The following is a 20,508-nucleotide window of genomic DNA, read 5'->3' as shown; positions in this document are numbered from 1 at the left end:
ATGTTATTGGATGAACAGAGCATATTTCACAGCATCCTTTTGAAAAAGTGGAAGAAAGTATATGGGTTAAAGCATCCATCTTAATTAACCCTTAAAGCAACCCATAAGCTTTTCAATTAGTCCTAATCCATCATTTAAATCTTAAACAGCCCTCCTTTTCTCTCCAGCCGTCGTTTCATTTCAACCCATCGGATTCTTTTAACTGGGTGCCGACTATTTGGTTGATTAGAACTGTCTTCATCACCCAACCCACGATTAAATTGCGCATCAGTCGGTGTTTGGATGGAAGATTTTAAGTGAAAAGGACAAATATGTGAAAGATCCAGTTCGCCCGCCAGAGCTATCACTGTACTTGTTCACTGTAATTCGTTGATATTCAAAGACTCGCAGGAGGTGCTGGAAACAGCAAGGGGTTTCGCTAAAACGTGCTAGCATCGCAGATGCTTCGAAAGCTCAGCTGAGTTGCATCTTTTCAAGGTAAACTTATGCAAATCGATGCTTGTTCTTCACTGGGTTGATCTGATTTGCTTGAGTAGCATCTGGGTTGCCTCGAATTTGATTATCTCAGTGCTATAATGATTCGGTTCTTAGGTGTACTTTTAGTTTGGATGCTTTTATTTCCTGTTCTTCATATTTTTCCCAAGAAACAAGCAAGAAATCTACATAGAACCCAAGAATTCTATTACAACTACAAATTACTGTTAGTTCTATCTTCTTTTTCTCTTTACAATCTTCTTTAAAACCTGTTCTTCTTAGGCTACTGTTAGTTCTTAACAATGTTTTAAATTGTCAGCTGGAGACACTAAACAACAGATCTTGTCCTTCCATTCACATATGTTATAAGAAACATATCCGTCAAGAAAATCATGTCAGTGTTCTTATGATGTAGGGCGTGTAAACTGTGTGAATTCGTGCAAATTGGTGTCTGAGGCTGCTTATTTCACTGACCAATGGGCTTCAGCATCTCCTTGTTGCTTCTTTTAGCTTCTCTACCTGCTATCTTGGCTCAGAGACCGACACATGCTAGTATCATAATTGATGGAGCTTCAGTAGTTGCTGAAACCGATGACAACTACATATGTGCCACCATTGATTGGTGGCCTCATGATAAGTGTAATTACAATCGTTGTCCATGGGGGTATTCTTCTGCAGTAAATTTGGTGAGAATTAGATGATCCATACCCTCAATGTTTTAGTCGCTTGTTCTTTGTGATTGATTCAAGCTCTATTTGTTCCCTTTTTCAGAACTTGTCTCATCCTCTTCTAACCAAGGCAATACAAGGTATTTTTAGAATGATCCTGTGTATAGAATCTTCTTTAAACTGCAATACTTACATTGTTGTTGCGTGGTTGACACTTGGAAGCTTTTGAGCATTTGAGGATAAGAGTTGGTGGTTCGCTACAAGACCAAGTGGTGTACGACGTTGGAAGTTTGAAGGCGCCTTGCCATCCATTTCAAAAGATAAAATGGGGGCTGTTTGGTTATTCCAAGGGGTGTTTGCACATGAGTAGATGGGATGATCTAAACCAATTATTCAAGACCACAGGGTAAAACATTAATGTCTTTACTTTCTTTGCAACTCCTTAGTCGTAACCCATCAACTTTAAGTTTTTAGGTTGAACGATGGTTGAACATGGTATCGAGTCATTTCCTTCCCAATTAATATCGATATCCACTTTGTGGATCTTCTACAAATTTTCGAGCCCACAAGTGAAAGGAGTGCTAGAAGTGTTGTTGTAATAGCTCAAACTCACCACTAGTAGACATTGTCTTCTCTGGGCTTTCCCTTTCGTGTTCCCTTCAAGGTTTTTAAAACGTGTCTACTAGGGAGAGGTTTCCACGTCCTTATAAAGAATGTTTCGTTCTCCTCCCCAATCGATATGAGACCTCACAATCCACCCCCTTTAGGGCCTAACGTCTTCGCTGACATTCGTTCCCTTCTCCAATCAATGTGGGACCCCCTAATCTACTCCCCTTTGGGGCCTAGCATCCTTGCTGGCACACCGCCTCATGTCCACCCCCTTCGGGGCTCAACCTCCTCGCTAGCACATCGCTTGATGTCTAGCTCTGATACCATTTCTCAATTTGTGTGTGTCATCCTTGCACAGGGACCGTGCTAATCTTCTCTCTATTGTTCCAATGTCCGAGTAAGATTAAATTTGCATTACCCATCCGTTTAAGCTTTTTGATTTAACAACTCCTATAGATCTCTAATTCCTGTACGTTCTGAATCTTTGTCAAGTATTATGCATGTTAAAAGGGAAATATTAGATTGGAGCATCCCTACACAAGTCTTATCATGGATAAAATCCTACATTTTCAGGGCCATAGTGACCTTTGGCTTGAATGCACTCCGTGGAAGGCACCGGACGCAAAGAGATAAATGGGGAGGAGAGTGGGACTCTACCAATGCTTGGGATTTTATAAATTACACCATCTCAAAGGGATATGCAATAGATTCATGGGAATTTGGTAAAAGACTCTAAAAGTTACCAGTTCTTATGATCATTTGGTCTGTGGCCTCAGCTCAACTTCATATCCTTAAAACTGCAGGTAATGAATTGAGTGGACATGGCGTCGGTGCGAGTGTCGACGTCGAACTGTATGCAAAAGATGTGATCAAGCTAAGAGACATCATCAATGATTTATACAAGAATTCGAACTCGAAACCTTCCCTTCTAGCACCAGGAGGATTCTTTGAGCCAGAGTGGTATGCTAAGCTTCTTCAGGTTTCAGGATCCAATGTTGTGAATGTCATCACACATCACATATACAATCTTGGGGCTGGTAAGTTAATGTTGTATCCAAAAACAAATGGATCAATCTTGTCTGTTCTCTTCTTCATTGCTGGCCTTCTCATTGCAGGCATTGATCCCCATCTGGCAAACAATATATTGGATCCACATTACTTGAGCAGGGTATCAGAAACCTTCAACAGGCTAGACCAAACCATCCAAGTTCATGGTCCATGGGCGTCGGCGTGGGTCGGGGAGTCTGGCGGGGCCTATAACAGCGGCGGTCGTCATGTATCCAACACATTCATTAATAGCTTTTGGTAATCTTCATTGCCATTAACATGTAGTCATGTCTTGTAATGCTTGTTTCGATCGAGTAAATCGTAAAGTGATCGTTTGTATGTTACGTGTATACTCTAGGTACTTAGATCAGCTGGGATTGGCATCCAAGTACAATACCAAAGTGTATTGTAGGCAAACATTAGTTGGAGGTCACTATGGTCTGCTCAACACATCCACACTTGTGCCAAATCCAGATTTTTACAGGCAACTCTTACAATTTAGCAATATTAACTCTTTTAGATATCTTTGAAGTCCTTTGTGTATCTGATTTTTACATCCGTTTGATTTTTGAAACAGTGCACTTCTGTGGCATCGGCTTATGGGGAAAACTGTTCTTCCCATTGGTAGTGATGCTTCGTCGTACTTACGCGCATACGCTCATTGTTCGAGAGGAAGTGTAAGTGCTCTTTTCATTCAATTAGAAAAGTTTACAATGTTGTTTGATAATGATCTTTGTGAGATCCCACATCGGTTGGAGAGGGGGACGAAACATTCCTTAAGGGTAATGATCTTTGTGAGATCCCACATCGATAGGAGAGGGGAACGAAGCATTCCTTATAAGGGTGTGGAAACCTCTCCCTAACGGACGCGTTTTAAAAACCGTGAGGCTGACGATGATATGTAACGGGGCAAAGCGGACAATATCTGCTAGTGGTGGGCTTGGACTGTTACAGATGGTATCAGAGCCCGACACCGGGCTGTGTGCCAGCAAGGACGCTAGGTCCCCGAGGTGGGTAGATTGTGAGATCCCACATCGGTTGGAGAGAGGGGAGGGAAGTATTTCTTATAAGGGTGTGGAAACCTCTCCCTAACAAATGAGTTTTAAAAATTGTGAGGTTGACGGTGATATGTAACGGGCCAAAGCGGACAATGTGCTAGCAGTGGGCTTGAGCTCAATCTTAGCTTTCGAGAAGTAGCCTAAATCAAATATGTTCCAACTTTGATTGTTCTCAGACTGGTGTGAGTGTTCTGCTGATCAATTTGAGCAACCAGACACATTTCTCAATCCATGTCCAAAACAGCAAAAACATGTTTCTGAATGTCCAAGAAAATGGGGTAATGAGAGAGAATTCCTTCCTGAAAGGCATGAAGAAGAGTGTTGCATGGGTTGGCAACAAAGTCTCTGATGCAACAGTGTCAAGACAAGAATACCACCTGACTCCAAAGGATGGCTACCTCCAAACCCAAACCATGCTTCTAAATGGATCGCCATTGGAGCTCACTGCGGATGGAGAGCTCCCAAGTCTGAACCCCGTCCTCCGGGACGTCAATACTCCGGTCCATATGACCCCGTTGTCGGTTGCTTTCATAGTATTCCCTAACTTCGACGCGCCGTCGTGCTTGTGATTTCATACCATGTTTGCAGCATAACTGTAAAGCTTATAGAAGCTGCATGAGTTCTGAATAATTGTACAATATCATCATAAGTTATTGTTTGTTATGATTAATTGGGAAGATGTACAATAAGCTGTGGTTGACTGAAGTTTGATAGACGTTGTATTAAACTGTTTTTGCATTCCCTTTGTGGAGCTTGAAGTCTGTGAAGCACACAGTAATTCGTGAGATTTTCCCTGTATTTCTCAAGTTAAACAAATATCGATGTCTGCATATTGGGACTTAAATTCTGCTTGTTCTTATATTTTGCTCAAATTTTCCCTTTATATTTTGCTCAAATTTTCCCTGTATTTCAATATTTATTTAGTGGCGGAGATATATAAGTTAGGCTCAAATTGATATTCTCTATGAGTATTTAGAAAATAGGGCGTGGAAACTTCTTCCTAACAAACATGTTCTAAAAGTGTCTTCCTAAGGAGGGTGTGGTGTGAATTTGGGTTGGGTTGGTGCGGGTTGTCAGGTTCCTAAGGAGGGTGTAGTGTGAATTTGGGTTGGGCTGGTGCGGGTTGTCAGGTTCCTAAGGAGGGTGTAGTGTGAATTTGGGTTGGGCTGGTGCAGGTTGTCAAGTTCCTAAGGAGGGTGTAGTTTGAATTTGGGTTGGGTTGGTGCGGGTTGTCAAGTTAGATGTACATCCTTACCATTTGTAACAATTCAAGTTCACATTTGTAACAATTCAAGCCCACCGCTAGTAGTTCGGCACACTGCCTAGTGTCGACTTTATACCATTTGTAACAACTCAAATCTACACCTAGTAGCTATTGTGCATCTACACCTAATAGCTATTGTGCATCTACACCTAGTAGCTACTGTGCATCTACACCTAGTAGCTACTGTGCATCTACACCTAGTAGCTACTGTGCATCTACACCTAGTAGCTACTGCTTGCACACTCTCTAGTGTCAACTTTATATCATTTGTAACAACTCAAGCCGCTCTGGCACACCCTTTAGTGTCGACTCTATTACCATTTGTAACAACTTAAGCCTATCGCTAGTAGCTCTGGTAGACCCTCCAGTGTCGACTCTATACCATTTGTAACAATTAAAGTCTACCTTTAGTAGCTTTGGCACACCCTAATGGACTCTATACCATTTGTAACAACTTAAGTCTACCGCTAATAGCTCCGGCACACCACTCTATACCATTTATGTCTACTAGGGGAGTGTTAGTGTTCGTATAAAAAAATTTTAAAAAAAATTTAAAAAAAACTAAGAAAATTGAGTTGATTAAAACATGAAATAACCACAATTACAAAAAGATATTCCTCTTCCTCTCACTCTCTTCCATCAATAAACTCTCTACAATGTTCTTTTCCAAATCAATCTTACGAAAAAAAAGACGAATAAAATCCCCTTTTTAATGGTTGATTGAATTGAACGCATCGCATCTTGTCCTCACTTCTCCTTTCCCGCCAGTTTTCACCTCGCGAACGCTCATCTTCTCCATCGCGTGTCCGAAATCCTTGAAGAATAATGCCTGGTTTCCTGCATACATCTCCACGAATTTCTTTGTCCTTGGATCCTTCACCAGCGCGTGATCGGACGCCAACAGTCCCATTCCTCTCAGCAGATTCTGGTAGTATGCGTTGTCGAACTTCCCTGGTGTTACAGGGTCGCTGTACGCCGAAGTCGCTGGATTCTTCTCGTAATCGGCGCAGGACTTCTTCAACGCCTCAGCGTATTTCGAATTAATCTCAGGATCTGTTGGTGTGTTTTTGCTGAAATTGAACAGCCGGTCGCTGAATTCCTTGCAATTTGAGAATCCGATCGTGCGTCCGCCATATAGCGCTACCATTTCTTGAATAGTGAAGCCTTTCGCTGTGTATAGCTTGATCAACTCGTCGATTGATTGATTCGGTTTCGGAATGTTACCTTCCACGTCTGAAACTTTGGAGACGAGGCTATCTTCTCGCCCTAATTCAACTTTGTAGGACGGTCCGCCTGCGGCCGCGATGAGATCTCTAGTCGCTTGCGCTAACACGTCGGAGCAAGAGACAATCCCAGGGCAGGAGAGCTCTAAGGTGATCTTCGCTCGAGTGACGACGTCAAAGGCGTCACCAGGAAGATCGCGGTTGACTTCAGCATCGCGCTCGGCGTGGTTGAAGACATTGGATGAAACAAGAACAGAGCCATCGCAGCCTCCAACCAAACAATCGCTGAACAAAAGGCGCATAGATGCAGCGGCGGTGACAGGGCTAGTAGCATGCTTGCGAGCAACAGTGTCATGAACGATCTGTGCAAAATCGGGGCAAGTCTTCTGGTAATAATGGAGAGAAAGCTGAGATTGAACTGAGAAAGGAAGAGATAGGAAAAGTAGAAGAAGAAGAGCGGGAGAGTGAAGGAAGGCCATGGCGGTAGAGGAAGGAGGCGGGGGGAAACCTGCTTCCTCTGGATGTGGAAAAGTGGAAGGGGTGTGTGTAGTGTGGGGAGGAGGAAGAAGGAAGCAATTGCAGTGTGAGGAAAATGGAGGGGATGAATGGGGGTTAAAAAGAAGATGGAGCAGTGGATGGGAGAGATTTTGGGAGATTAGTTAGGGAGGAGGCTGCTAATGACCTCCAAATTCTTGCCATTGATGACTGAATCAAACCCATTGCAAGGGATGGTTTGTAAGTGCCAGGTGGGTCCTCTGATGTTTATGTTAACAACTACGAAAACCATCCCATCAGAGGGTTATAATCACTACCAGCTTAAGGAGTAAGGGTGGAGCTTATTATCTGTCTAAACGTCATACCTCTGTATCTCTACCCCGCGCTGCATGAGGATAGGCCAAATGCAGTAACGGAAGGAAATGCCACTAAGTAACAGTCTTAAGTCACATAATACGCACCTCAGAAGCCTTTACTCGCCCTACAATAGGATTCACTCAGCAATTGGATGATGCAGTAACCGAAGGAAATGCCACTAAGCCTTCGACATTGGCGCACAGTGGATGGTGCCCTCGGAACCACTCTAAATACACTCACATGGACGGGAGAGGTTCTGGCAGGGGTTTACATAATTGGAGTTGGGTTGAGAGTGTTTTTTTTTTACCCAACCCAAATTGTGTTGGGGTTGGGTTGTTTGGTTCTTTTTTTTATTTTTTTAAAAAAAGTTTATTTATTCATCTTTCATAATTATTCTATACAATTTAAATTGTATAATTTTAGATAAAAAGTAATAAAGGTTCACAATTAAATATAAATTAATTTATCATCGTTAAAAAACAAATTCATTGTAACCGGATCAATATAAAACTAAAGAGGGAAGATACTTTTTAATAATTTATTACTCTAAAAGTAAAGAAATTAAAAAAATAATAAAAATAATTAATGGGAAAAACTATATATAACAAAAATAAAAAATATTTTAACTTGGTGGGCCCTAAATTATTAAAAAAAATTGTGATATTTATAAGTTAACCGCACATAAAATGGATAAAAAAATTAGTTGAAATAGATTTGAATAAAATTGAGATGAATGATTTAATAGGAAATATTGAAGCATTTTTTTATATTTAAAGAAAAAATAAAACATTTTACTAAAATTAATTAAGTAATAAAAAATATATATATGTAAAAAACTAAACCAAATAATAATTGGGGATAATAAATCTCCATGTATTTTATAAGTTTTGTTTGGTTCGTGTCAATTAGTCAATCCGAGAGTTTTGTCTTATGAACTCAAAATTGAATCGAGGATTTAGAAAAAATAACCCAACTCAGTCTATTCTAGCTGGACTTTATACCGTTTGTAGTTAGTTGATAGCATATATTTTTTTCCATTGAGTTCATAGAACTCATTTCTAAGGTAAGAGGTTCATATTTTTATAAAAATAAAAATATGTTATATATTTTTTCGCTTCGCTATCCAAGGTTGATTTATGCTATTTGTAACAACTCAAGCACATCATTACCTTCTAGTCGGATTTATATCATTTGTAACACTCAAAACCATTGTTAGCAAATATGGCACATGATTCGGTGTTGATTTTGACATCTTGTATATATACCATTTATAACAACTAAAGACCACAAGTAGCAACTATGGCATACGATCTATGGTCGACTTTGATACCAGTTGTAACAATTCAAGCCCACCACTAGTAGTTTTACAATTTTTAAAACGTCAGTCTCACCATCACAAGACCAAAAAATATTGTGAAAAAAAATAAAGGAACAATTTCAATTGATTAAAACATGAAACAACCACAATTACAATCTTCCTCTTCCTCTCACTCTCTTCCATCAATAAACTCTCTACTTCAATCTTTTCTTTTCCAAATCAATCTTACAGAAAAAAAGGGCAAAAAAGAAATTTCCCTTTCGAGAAGACTGATTTATTTATGAAAAGCCAAAATGGCCTAATGGTTGATTGAATTGAACGCATCGCATCTTGTCCTCACGTCTCCTTTCCCGCCAGTTTTCACCTCGCGAACGCTCATCTTCTCCATCGCATGTCCGAAATCCTTGAAGAATAATGCCTGGTTTCCTGCATACATCTCCACGAATTTCCTTGTCCTCGGATCCTTCACCAGCGCGTGATCCGACGCCAGCAGTCCCATTCCTCTCAGCAGATTCTGGTAGTATACGTTGTCGAACTTCCCTGGCGTTACAGGGTCGCTGTACGCCGAACTTCCTGGATTCTTCTCGTAATCGGCGCAGGACTTCTTCAATGCCTCAGCGTATTTCGAATTAATCTCAGGATCTGTTGGTGTGTTTTTGCTGAAATTGAACAGCCGGTCGCTGAATTCCTTGCAATTTGAGAATCCGATCGTGCGTCCGCCATATAGCGCTACCATTTCTTGAATCGTGAATCCTTTCGCTGTGTATAGCTTGATCAACTCGTCTATTGATTGATTCGGTTTCGGAATGTTGCCTTCCACGTCCGAAACTTTCGAGACGAGGCTATCTTTTCGCCCTAATTCAACTTTGTACGACGGTCCGCCTGCGGCCGCGATGAGATCTCTAGTCGCTTGCGCTAACACGTCGGAGCAAGAGACAATCCCAGGGCAGGAGAGCTCTAAGGTAATCTTCGCTCGAGTGACGACGTCGAAGGCATCACCAGGAAGATCGCGGTTGATTTCAGCATCGCGCTCGGCGTGGTTGAAGACATTGGATGAAACAAGAACAGAGCCATCGCAGCCTCCAACCAAACAATCGCTGAAGAAGAGGCGCATAGATGCAGCGGCAGTGACAGGGCTAGTAGCATGCTTGCGAGCAACAGTGTCATGAACGATCTGTGCGAAATCGGGGCAAGTTTTCTGGTAATAATCGAGAGAAAGCTGAGATTGAACTGAGAATGGAAGAGATAGGAAAAGTATAAGAAGAAGAGCGGCAGGGTGAAAGAAAGCCATGGCGGCAGAGGAAGGAGGCGGGGGAAAACCTGCTTCCTCTGGATGTGGAAGAGTGGAAGAGTGGAAGGCTGTGTGTAGTGTGGTGAGGAGGAAGAAGGACGCAATTGCGGTGTGAGGAAAATGGAGGGATGAATGGGAATTAAAAAGGAGATGGAGCTGTGGATGGGAGAGATTTTGGGAGATTCGTTAGAGATGAAGCATTGTTAAAGACTTAAATGCTATTTTTGGTAATGTAAAATTCTAAACTTACCTATCAGAAATTTTCAATACAATCCCTACCCAAAAAACGTGTACTTGTACCTACAAAATTGGGGTTGGTTCGATTGTAATCCAACTTTACTTCAAAATTTTCACAACCCAACCCAACCTTCTATTGGTAGAGTTGTCTTAGATATTAATTTTTTATAATTATTTAAACTATAATCTTTAAAAAATAAATAAATGGATCGACAACAAGAAAAAAAAAAAAAAATTATAACATTTTGACATAGTTCAAAGTTATCTTAAAATTAAAAATAACTAAATATTCGTATTTACAAAAATAATAATAATAAAATAAAATAAATAAAATAAATTTTAAAAAAATAATAAGAATAATTAGTTTAACAACCTTAAATATTTTACTTACATTCAAATACATTTAATTAAGTTAGGTTGGAGATCCTAAAATTATCAGAAAAATAAAAAATGATAGAGAAAAAAAAAAGGTATTAAGCTTTTTACCATACGATTGTGCGCCATCGTCTTAGCACGCCTTCGAGAATGGCGACTCCAACGAGATCCGAATCTCTTTCGCTTCTTCGCTCTCTGCTCCGTACAGCCCGTCACTTCTGTGATTACAACATCAGAGAGTACGCCAAACGACGCGCCGTTGACGGCTTCCGCCATAACCGGAACCTTTCCGATCCTTCGTCCATCGTCGTCGCCTACGCCGACGGCAAGGCTCAGCTTGAAGTTGCCAAAAGACAGTCCACCGTCTACTCCCTCTTCTCGCCCAAGGTCAAGAGCATCATGGAGGCTCATCACACGAACTGAGTACGGAAGCTCTTGTGCCCTTCTCTTTCGTATGATTCTAATTCTATCAACGCTGCTTCATGAGTTAGGGTTTATTTCCGATTCCCGGACTTTACTTGATTGACTATCTTACTTTTTCTAATAAGAATTCAATAAATTGTTTGTTTTCTGAGCTTTTCCTGTGGATTTTGCTTGTATGTTTGATCAATCAATCCTGATTGTGGGATGTGATTTGAAATATTTGGTGATGATGAACATGATTGGATATCTTTTTTGGTTTGATTTGTTCGGATTTGATCTGCGCGTGAAAGCGTGGAGCTTATTCAGCTTCCTGTCCATTACCTTGTCGGACCAATTCTGAAATGATTTACAATTACATACAAAAATAATTGAATACTCCTTAGATCTGCGCCTGAAACCGGCGATGGCAGGACATAATGGCCTTCTTGTGATTCATTCAGTTCGGAATTGTTTCAAAATCTTGATTAGTTTATCAACTCTGATTATCAGTTTTGTTTTCTTTCGTTTGTTTGCATTCTTCCCGACATCGATTCAATTTGTTTGCTTTAGGTTAAATTATACACATAGTGCTGTTTCTTTTGGAGTAAGTTTTGAATGAGTTGAACTTTGAAGAAATTGTACAAAATATACAATCTTGAATGTCTTTTCATGAAAAGATTGTTTCCCTACAACATCATTCATATAAGAAATTCAAAAGATTTGGTAAATTTTGAAAACTATATTTTTAAATCGAAATGATTGTCTACATAGTTGAGATTAAGTAGCTTTCGAGTAGAAAAGTCCAAAATTCAAAATATTTTCACGTTTGAACGTACAAACGAAACTTACCCCAAAATTAACACAAAAAAAATAGAACGAAGTAAATTCAAGTATAAAAACGTTACCTTTCGAGAGTCCAAAGGCAATAGTTTCATTCTTAGTCTTAGAAGAAAAACAAGACATTATCAACCACAAGAAGAATGTCAAAAAAGAGACCATCTTCACAACTGTTATGAGCTAAACATGTGGATTTTAGTTTGGATGAAGAAACAGAGGAAGAGACTGAGAAGGCATCTACCATCATATTTATCGAAGGCGACCGAGACGAGACCTAGCAAATTCGCAATCTACTTTCTAAGCAAGTGATGAGCACGTCGGTTAGCATTATCGACACGGACGGTTATGCCATCAGTATCATCATACAGATGATCCAAAGCTTTAGTTTGCCTAGAATAAGAGACAGATTCCAACCAAGTTTAAGAAAAAAAAAAAATTGGCGTTTGAAGTAAAAACTTGTTCTATGAAGCTATAAACAACGCACCTGTTTAGTTCATGTCCCATATCAACAGCCATTTCTTTAAGCTCTCCCAATATATTGCTCAAATCTGAAAGAGCGTCCTCTTGTTTCACCTTTTCCACCTAGTTTACAACATCTCTTCTTAAATCTTTGAAATTATGGTTCTAATTAAGTGTTAATTTCTGTATTAGAACATAAATTATAGATTACAAACCTCTACTTTCTGAAGTGGGTTGGTTGGCTCAGGCTGTGGGGCTCGTGAGGGCCGTGGGTTGGGTGCCCGGCTTAGTCCCAACTGCTCCCTTTGCTCCAAATGGTTGCTCTTGCTTATGGCAGCCTGATCCCCTGCAACCAAATCGAATCAAATTTTTTTGTTAAAAAGCTTCATTTTGAGTGCTAAAATGAACATATTACCTTGAAAGATAACAGGGCCTGTTATCTGACGAACTTTCCTTGGCTTCCATGTCTTAGAGAATATTCCTCCTAAGCTACCTAGAAGTTTCTCCCCCTGATCATCAACATTATCTACTTTTTTTTAAAACGTTTTCAAAATCTAAGCCAAGTTTCAAAATGAAAAGAAAAGTAAAGATCAAATGGTTATCAAATCAAGCAGCACATAAGAAGAGTAGGCATGTGTTGAAGAAATTGATTGAGCATACCCGACTAAGATCATTGTTAATATCAGTAGCAACCACATGGGTGCGAGTGATCTGCCCACCCTGGTGATGCAGGGCAACCATGGTTCTGGTTGCATCTTTTTTCATGTCCTCAGCAATCTTCAGGCAATTGTTCACTGATTTTGTTGTCTCCTCAGCTTTGTATGCAGCATAATTCTCCAACTCCTCCACTGTTTGATTCTCAAGCCCACCTGAGTCCTGGAAATCATTTTTGTATCTGTTTCTTGATGACCATGGATATGAACTTGAAGATGAAGAATATGAAGAAGAAGAATCGGTCTCTTTCTCGAGATGATCGTCGAAAGGATTCGAGCTGGGATTTGGTGCTACAGTTGCATTATGAGATGAGGGGATTCCAGAGGAGTTGTGTTTGTGGTTCTTGTCTAAATTATCATTGGAGTCAATTGGGTTTGGACTGGAAGGAGCTGAGGCATGCCTTAAAACACTTATGGGGGATTTCCTAAAATGTGACATTTCTAGAAAGGCAAATGCAGAATTCAGGTGATGGTTGTGTGTCGAGGATGATGATTCTAAAGCAGCTTAGAATGATCACAGTTCCACCCTGGAACCCATAGAAGAACCATGTGAGATCATCACCGAGTTGAAGCAAAAATAGGCTGAAGATTCGATGAAAAATAAGAATGGTTTATACAAATCCGCATAGGACATGTTTGAAAGTGATTTAGTATCATTTGTACATACAAAAGCGATTACAAAATCACTACTAAACATGTTTTAAGACAATGATTGAGACGCACTTTTTTTGGAGCCATTGAATGCCAAAATAGCAAGAAACAAGTGATCGGACCCAAGAAACGGTGAAAAAAACTCACAATCAGCTATGGTATTGAAATCAAGTGAGTCAGGCAAATACAACTTTAATAGCACAAGTCCACCGCTAACAGATATCATCTACTTTGGCCTGTTACATATCGTCGTCAGTCTCATGGTTTTAAAACACGTCTACTAGAGAGAGATTTCCACACCTTTCGGTAGATATTGTCCTCTTTAGGCTTTCCCTTTCCGATTTTCCTTCAAGGTTTTTCAAATGCGTCTAGTCTATTAAGGAGAGGTTTCCACACCTCATTATAAGAAATGTTTCGTTCCCCGCTCCAATCCATATGACATTTCACACCAGCTCAACAGAGCACACCAAATTTCCACAAGAATCATTCATGCAAGTGAATCAAACAGTGAACAATCAAAAACACAACTCCTATTGAAACTTATCCCAAAACAAAAACCAAATTCATCTCTGAGATAATCCTGAAATAGCTAGTTTACCAATATCATCCCACAATAGAAAAACCAATAAATAGAACTCCAACCATCCCATTTCTTTACACTTCCTCAATTTCCTCTCAAATCCCAGCAAGCATTGGTGCAGTAGTGAAGTTCATCAGTCCAGTGAACACATAAGATCATAAGAATCAAAGCAAAAACAAAATCGAACGAAACGAAAACTAGTGGGACGTAATCGATTACAAGAAAAAGTTCATTAGAAAGGAAGGAAGTGCGATCAAGTACCTTAAGAATCAAAGAACTCAGACGATCAAGAGTAATATCGATAGAACAACGAAGGAAAGAAAAGAACAGAAGGAGCGTAAGTGTCAGAGAAAAACCTGAGCCAAAAGGATCCGCAAGAATCGACAACGGAAATGGGCGTGAAAATAGAGGAAGCCCTCGAATCAACAAACAAATCCGCGCAACCCAATAAAGATTTATAAACTGAATGGAACATCCTTCCTAGAAATCGCCTTTTTCTTCATTCCCGCCATTGTTAAACCATTTCTGATCAAGTTTAATACAATTATATTATCATAAAAAAACGCATGAAATTCAAGCGGTTAAATAAGAACCAATTTTAAAAATTCAAATTTAGAGAGAGAAAAAAAAAAAGAAAATACTTGAATTTTTAATCAATTATGTCAATAAACATCGAATTATACGTAATTTAGAATTTGATTACAAAGATCAAATTGACTCATTAACTTACCAAATTTGATTTGATCAAACTTCAAACAGCTCAAATTTCCATGCAACCTCCTGATCCTCCAATCAGAGAGCAGGAGATTAAAACTCAAACAAGAAAAAAAAAAGTCAGCCAACATTAAAAGAAAAAAAAAGGTAAAAATCTCTTCTATTACGATTGGTGACAAATAAGAAAGTTTTGGCAAGTTAGGCAGGCAGCGTCGGATTTAGGGATGTTCATAAAGGCAACAATTTTAAAAGCCCTAAACCTATTTGCCAAATTTAAATATTAAAGGTAATCCCTATTTTAAAAATTAAAATTTGTTTGTTCTATGATAAAATATCGAACAAAATAAATAAAGATTTAAAATATACACACCAAGTTGAATTACGAAATTGTCCTCTAACCTGTCGTGATGACTTACGTCGTGTTGAAGGGATGCCTATATGATACGATCCTCTTTTCCTAAGAAAACCTTATTAACTGAATGTATTCAAATGGACAAAATTTAATTTATTATTTTGTCTTTTTAGAAGATATTTTTTGTCGGTCAGTCGGTGTATGTGGAAAAAAAGCGACTCGCTCTTTTTTATTAGGTCAGAAGTTGGTTCAAAGAACGAGAGTTGACTTCCTTACGTTCGTTGTTCTTCAGTAGCTTAGTGATAGAGTGGTCGCTTTTTTTATCTAAGAATCGTGGGACATTATTATTAACGTAGAAACACTAAACTTGTAATTTAATTTTAATTTTATATTTTCATAATGGTAAAGTGAAAAAGAAGAAAGAAAATGAGTTTGAGGGCAAAAGCCTTTACATCAAATAAATAAAATAAAAATAAAAATAAAATAAGAAAACAGGGAGGCGTGGCCATTGGGACCAAATTGTTTGCTTGCGTGCTTCACCACACCATTAATTAGGTCACTCATGCAACTAACTCAACTCAATGTCATTCCATTTACTACACTCTTTTTGCTTTTTACTACTTTTCCATTTTAATTTACTTTTTTTACCCTAAATATTTTAACATTTTCGACCAGTGAATTATGTGTTTAAGATAGCTTTTCCATGTTAAATCTTAGGTATTATCGTGATTTTCATACTTTCTAAGCTCTATATTGTTTAGAGTTGGCATCACCAACTTGAGCATGTTACGTCTGTGTAACGTTAATGATATTTTACACAATAGGTCAAAATAGAAGCTTAGGTTTAAAAGTATAATTTATAATTTAAGAAGATTTTTTTTAGATCGGTGGTCCTGTATGGTCGAAAAGATTAAAATGGGGCATTTTGTAGAGAATAGTATGATGTTATTGGCAACTCCACTTGCATTGTATAGAAAGTGAGATGGGTTTGTGATGTTTTTGGTAGGTGACTAAACAACCACTTTGATCTCACATGCCATCCTTAAGAAGCTTGTGTCATGCTTTTAATCCTCTTATGACTTTCTTATACCAATCCCAGTTTTCAAGGCACATCATTCATTTCTCTTTGATGCCAACATAAAATAATCACCCTCCAAGAACATCCCTTGAGATGGGATATGACCCATTTCTGAATTTTAAATTTCATTACACCATAAGAACAAGATCAAAGTCTCAAAATCAAAGCTGCAATGTAAAGAATCAATGAAATGAAATGATACCCAGAAAGTATTTGACTATACAATCTCTTGAATCTTCTTGTGTTTTTTTTTTTTTTTCTCTGTTTTTATTTGAAGTTGAAAGGGAAAAGAAACAGGGAGTTAGATATGAAATCCCACGTTCACAAGAGCTTCATGTTTGTGTTCATTGGGTGCAACCCACCATGGGTTTAATGATGCGAGGTTGTGGTCCTTGGGTTCTCTTTCAGCAGGTTCAGGAGGAAGATTCAGGTCCAAAAACCCCCTAATTCCTGGGACTTGCTTTGGAATTTCAATGGGTTCTCTGTTTTTGGACGACTCTGATCCATTGATCAAATGCGATCTTTTATGCCCACCAAGTGCTTGACCTGATGCAAACAATTTATTGCAAATTGGGCACTTGTGTTTGTTGATCTTTTTTGGAATCTGGGAACCCATTTCGTCTTCTTCTTCGCTTCGACCGCCATTGTTGAGGCCTTTCCAAAGCTTGCTTTCGGCTGTTGGGTCTGCAGAAATGGCCACTTCTAGGCTGCTCTCACTGCCCAGTTCTTCTTCTTCTTCTTCTTCTTCCTCCTCTTCCATGGGGGACTCGACGAAACAGCCCTTTATTTTCTTGTGGCTTGCTCTATGCCCACCAAGTGCTTGATATGAGTGAAAGATCTTGTAGCAAATATTACACTCAAATTTGCTTCTCTTCTTGGGTTTCTTGCAGATTTTTGAATCCCAAAACTCTGCTAGTGTCTTCTTTCGAGATTTCAAGAACGTATCAGAGCTGAATCTAGCTTGGTTTTGGTCATTTTTCTTGGGGAAAGTTTTAGATCCAGCTCTTTGATCGGGTTGAGTCTTCTTCATCATTTTTCCTTTGTTGATAAACCCAGAAGAACTGTGCTCTGACTGCTTCACAGAGGAGGTTTTGCTCTCAACAACAGATGGGGCTTCAAGAAACTTTGAATTGTTATCTGAGGACTCAGCTGGGGAATTGAAACCAACCCAATTTCCCACATCCATGGAAAGTAACATCAAGGAAATGGCAACTTCTTGTTCTTGCTCAATTTCTGAAACAGAGGAAGAATTTGTGGCAAGAGAGAGAGAAGTTGAATTAGCAGCAGTGCCCATTTGGGCTGTTCTTCTCCTTGTTGATCTCTTTCTCTTGTTGGGAGCTTCTGTTTCATTATCAGATTGGATGTCCATGACCACCTTCTGTTTGGCATCAGTGATATAAGAATCTGGTTCTTCCAGCTCTTGGCTACTGGAAATGAGTGCTCTTTCAGAGTGGCATTTCATGTGGCCAAAAAGACTCTTCCATGATTGAAACCCTTTACCACACTGTCTGCAAAACTTGTCTAGGAGTGACGGTTCTTCACCTAAGAACTTAAGTTTCTGAGTCTTTTTCGGGTTCTTTCTGAGACCATAACCAAGATTTCCACCTTCCAAATCTGTGTCCTCCTCCATGTATGATAAGCTTCCTGCACTGTAATTTGCAAGTTGAAGACTTGTTCTGCTATGTTTCTCATCATTATTATCAGCTAAGTTATTGGTCAAATGAGACCTCATATGACCTCCCAAGGATCTGCCACAAGCAAAGCTCTTGTTGCAGAGCTTGCAAACATGTCTGGCTGCTAAATTAGCTTCCATTTACAAACACTCTACAGTTGAATTAACTTCAAGAGGTAAAAAGAGAACAAAAAGCTAATGAAACTTCAAAATCAATACAAGAACTTGAGAATTGATGCTGCAATTCTTAATCTCATACACTGAAAACAAGATCCAATTCAGAACGAAAACACAAAAACAAACACTACCCAGATCAGAACACCAAGCCAATCTCCTCTAGATCATACAAAACCTTGCTCAAACTGCAACTGATCACTGAACCCACCTCAGAAATGGAAGAATTATGAAGCAAGAACAAGATCTGAGGCATAAAAAGTGGAAAAGAAGAGGACCCAGTAAACATTCTACCACCTCTCTCTCTCTACTAACCTCCCTTTTGGGTTGTTGAAGTGTATACAAGGCAAGAGATATAAAACAAGAACAGAGAGAGAGAGTGTGTGTGCGTGTGAGAGAGAGAGAGAGAGAGAGAGATACTTTGAAGAATTGGGTGTGTGATCTGTAACCTCTGTTGCTAATAATAGCTACGAAGAAAGCAAATGAAATGAAGAAAGGCTTAAAAGGTGAGCAAGTAAGCAAGCTTATGAGAGTTTCTCTCTCTTTAGAATCTAAGCTTGACTATATTTAGAAGAGAAATCCATGCAAAGAGATGATGAGAAGGTTAAAAGAGAAGAGAGAGAGGCAAAGAAGGGAAGAGAGAGCAGCACGTGTATTTAACTGAGAGTTCTACGCTTCTCCAAATCTGACGGCTGAGATTGTTGAAGCGATCATCCCCATGGGGCCATGATGCTTCTCAAAACCTAACTGCCCTACTCAAAAACTATTCCTTCCTTAAGGAATTTCCCACCTCCACCAGTCTCTGCTCAAATCCCTTCCACTTTCATCTGGTCGTTATTCTTTTGTACTTTCTCTCTTCATTTCCTTTCTTTTTCCCCTCTTTTTTCCTTCCAAAATTCCCACCTTGTAAATTGTTTATTGTTTCAGCTCCTTCCACTGTCACTTAGGATCTTTGGGTTCCACTGTTCCATGTATTACTTTACCCATTTGGGTTGAACCAGAAGCCATTCTCTGATTCTATTGTTTCCATTTTCAACAACTTAATCAAATGGGATTTGTTTAAGCTAAAAGAATCACTTGGGTAAGTTCCCAGATGTTTTAAACCAACTGATATTTGTATATTGTATTGACTATCCTCTTTAAGAGGGTTTGGTATGCTTAGTTTATTGAGATTTACTGAGAAAAAAAACACTTTGACAGCTTAGTTTGGTCCACTTTTTCCTAATGGCTTCTCTCTTTGGTTTTGTTCACAAGAAAAAGAACATGGTAAAGAAAGTGAAAAGGGAAAAGAAGAAAAAACCAAGAAGAGTTCTGCAGCTTCAGTGCCGGCCTATGTTGGCAATTAAGCACAAAGTTAATGAATGTAAAAGAAAAGGATAAGGCATTGATTGGGACTACTAATCACATGTCGACTATTGATTAAGGAGCACCTTCCATTTGGTTGCTCCCTTCTTCAGCACTTCAGTACGAGTTTTAGCTGTGACTTGTCTGTAATTGCCTTCCATTTTCTGCTTTGTTTTTTCCTACAAAATGTGTCAGACACAGCCTATTCTTTTTATAGTTCATCACAATTCATAATATATAAATAAGTGAACTATCTTTTGGAATCAAATAAAATATAGTCTGTGTTTAATCTTACGCAACATGTGCATTGCTTGCCGATCACATCCAATCCGGACTGATTCTGCTGCTTCTGCGAGGAAAATGAAAACAAAAGGCAATAATTTTCAAAGAACTAAACTTGTTCAAGGAGAAAGAGGGATGGACCCAGTGGAGGAACGTGGAAGGCACTCGCGCCTGTACAAATTGTGGTTTGTTTGACTAAAGTTGCTAAGATTTTAAAATGAAGGAAAAACAGAAGGTGGATACTTGGCAGGAGTGATATGATAGTTGTATTGTATTGTAGTTCTTTTGCATATGGTGCGGGCTACCGTCTGCTTGGACTTGACTTGGAAGTGAGGTTTCAATGGGGGGCTCCTAAAAAAGTGATGCTCAAATTTTAAAAAGTAGAACCCTTTATAGAGCAAAGATTGGCCTCTCTTTCTTTCTCCAACAAAGCCCTTATATCAACAACAATGAAGGGATAAGATGATCTCACTAGGTTCCCACAACTATGGAAAAATCCACATTGGGTTTCTAAATCTAATGCAAATTAACCATAAGTAAAGCCTATTCAAAATGACACTAAAACCAGGCAATGACAGACACAACATGATGCAACTTTATGCAAACAACTTGATGCCTCAACATGATGCACAAACCTGTCAATCTCTACACCAAAAGAAAAATGAGATCCAAAAGAAGAGTCGAGCAAGTGAAAAAAACACACACACACACACATGGTTGCAAATGCAATGAAAGCACATGATTTCCGTTGGTTCACTATTAGACAATGAGGCACACAGTATTGCATCCTTGGCAGTAAGTCAGGCCATCCATTAAGCAGGCAGGTACAAAAGT

General features: G+C 39.1%; 5 protein-coding genes, 1 non-coding gene and 1 pseudogene across 9 annotated transcripts; 2 read left to right on the top strand and 5 right to left on the bottom strand.

The window, feature by feature from the left end:
• The first annotated feature begins 131 nt into the window (after window positions 1-131).
• LOC111793488 (heparanase-like protein 1) lies at window positions 132-4,700 on the top strand. 2 transcript variants are annotated; one of them, XM_087123550.1, is made up of 10 exons: window positions 132-477; window positions 794-1,160; window positions 1,246-1,282; window positions 1,365-1,548; window positions 2,325-2,473; window positions 2,555-2,788; window positions 2,867-3,056; window positions 3,157-3,282; window positions 3,376-3,475; window positions 4,033-4,700. In XM_087123550.1, the coding sequence occupies exons 2-10, from the start codon at window positions 951-953 to the stop codon at window positions 4,423-4,425; spliced, it is 1,623 nt and encodes a 540-aa protein (XP_086979676.1). In that variant the 5' UTR covers window positions 132-477; window positions 794-950; the 3' UTR covers window positions 4,426-4,700. The 2 variants fall into 2 exon arrangements, with proteins under 2 accessions (XP_086979676.1, XP_023531161.1); XM_023675393.2 differs by having other exon boundaries at window positions 133-477; window positions 890-1,160.
• On the bottom strand, window positions 2,064-2,170 carry LOC111794156 (U6 spliceosomal RNA). Its single transcript, XR_002815047.1, has one exon. It is a non-coding gene; the product is annotated as a U6 spliceosomal RNA (small nuclear RNA).
• A 970-nt stretch (window positions 4,701-5,670) lies between the features above and the next one.
• On the bottom strand, window positions 5,671-7,005 carry LOC147793021 (peroxidase 41 pseudogene; annotated as a pseudogene).
• Window positions 7,006-8,606: 1,601 nt separating this feature from the next.
• LOC111792298 (peroxidase 41) lies at window positions 8,607-9,931 on the bottom strand. Its single transcript, XM_023673671.2, has one exon. It carries the CDS (start codon window positions 9,802-9,804, stop codon window positions 8,812-8,814), a length of 993 nt encoding a protein of 330 aa, XP_023529439.2. The 5' UTR covers window positions 9,805-9,931; the 3' UTR covers window positions 8,607-8,811.
• A 635-nt stretch (window positions 9,932-10,566) lies between these two features.
• On the top strand, window positions 10,567-11,100 carry LOC111793577 (uncharacterized). Its single transcript, XM_023675526.2, has one exon. It carries the CDS (start codon window positions 10,567-10,569, stop codon window positions 10,837-10,839), a length of 273 nt encoding a protein of 90 aa, XP_023531294.1. The 3' UTR covers window positions 10,840-11,100.
• A 586-nt stretch (window positions 11,101-11,686) lies between these two features.
• On the bottom strand, window positions 11,687-14,934 carry LOC111792575 (SNAP25 homologous protein SNAP33). 3 transcript variants are annotated; one of them, XM_087122945.1, is made up of 7 exons: window positions 14,789-14,934; window positions 14,320-14,583; window positions 12,775-13,354; window positions 12,530-12,623; window positions 12,330-12,460; window positions 12,140-12,237; window positions 11,687-12,045 (listed from the first exon to the last, which is right to left on the bottom strand). In XM_087122945.1, the coding sequence occupies exons 3-7, from the start codon at window positions 13,264-13,266 to the stop codon at window positions 11,946-11,948; spliced, it is 915 nt and encodes a 304-aa protein (XP_086979071.1). In that variant the 5' UTR covers window positions 13,267-13,354; window positions 14,320-14,583; window positions 14,789-14,934; the 3' UTR covers window positions 11,687-11,945. The 3 variants fall into 3 exon arrangements, with proteins under 3 accessions (XP_086979071.1, XP_086979072.1, XP_023529850.2); XM_087122946.1 differs by having other exon boundaries at window positions 12,775-13,409; window positions 14,415-14,583; XM_023674082.2 differs by having other exon boundaries at window positions 14,415-14,583.
• Window positions 14,935-16,301: 1,367 nt separating this feature from the next.
• On the bottom strand, window positions 16,302-20,452 carry LOC111792125 (uncharacterized). Its single transcript, XM_023673460.2, has one exon. It carries the CDS (start codon window positions 18,013-18,015, stop codon window positions 16,504-16,506), a length of 1,512 nt encoding a protein of 503 aa, XP_023529228.2. The 5' UTR covers window positions 18,016-20,452; the 3' UTR covers window positions 16,302-16,503.
• Between the last annotated feature and the right edge of the window lie 56 nt (window positions 20,453-20,508).

The sequence above is a fragment of the Cucurbita pepo genome, chromosome 4, assembly GCF_057944985.1.
Source record: "Cucurbita pepo subsp. pepo isolate OVF chromosome 4, ASM5794498v1, whole genome shotgun sequence".
NCBI lineage: Eukaryota > Viridiplantae > Streptophyta > Magnoliopsida > Cucurbitales > Cucurbitaceae > Cucurbita > Cucurbita pepo.
This window is presented reverse-complemented; position numbering and strand designations above follow the sequence as displayed.

What these genes read in the sequence shown, in the direction of transcription:
- LOC111793488 (XM_087123550.1), top strand. Translation starts at nt 951, where the DNA reads ATGGGCTTCAGCATCTCCTTGTTGCTTCTTTTAGCTTCTCTACCTGCT. An exon ending in ATTCTTCTGCAGTAAATTTG is followed by an intron (nt 1,161 to 1,245) that starts GTGAGAATTAGA and finishes TCCCTTTTTCAG; the next exon opens with AACTTGTCTCATCCTCTTCT. An exon ending in CATATACAATCTTGGGGCTG is followed by an intron (nt 2,789 to 2,866) that starts GTAAGTTAATGT and finishes TTCTCATTGCAG; the next exon opens with GCATTGATCCCCATCTGGCA.
- LOC111792125 (XM_023673460.2), bottom strand. Translation starts at nt 18,015, where the DNA reads ATGGAAGCTAATTTAGCAGCCAGACATGTTTGCAAGCTCTGCAACAAG.
- LOC111792575 (XM_087122945.1), bottom strand. Translation starts at nt 13,266, where the DNA reads ATGTCACATTTTAGGAAATCCCCCATAAGTGTTTTAAGGCATGCCTCA. An exon ending in ACCCACTTCAGAAAGTAGAG is followed by an intron (nt 12,238 to 12,329) that starts GTTTGTAATCTA and finishes GTTGTAAACTAG; the next exon opens with GTGGAAAAGGTGAAACAAGA. An exon ending in ATGGGACATGAACTAAACAG is followed by an intron (nt 12,046 to 12,139) that starts GTGCGTTGTTTA and finishes CTCTTATTCTAG; the next exon opens with GCAAACTAAAGCTTTGGATC.
- LOC111792298 (XM_023673671.2), bottom strand. Translation starts at nt 9,804, where the DNA reads ATGGCTTTCTTTCACCCTGCCGCTCTTCTTCTTATACTTTTCCTATCT.
- LOC111793577 (XM_023675526.2), top strand. Translation starts at nt 10,567, where the DNA reads ATGGCGACTCCAACGAGATCCGAATCTCTTTCGCTTCTTCGCTCTCTG.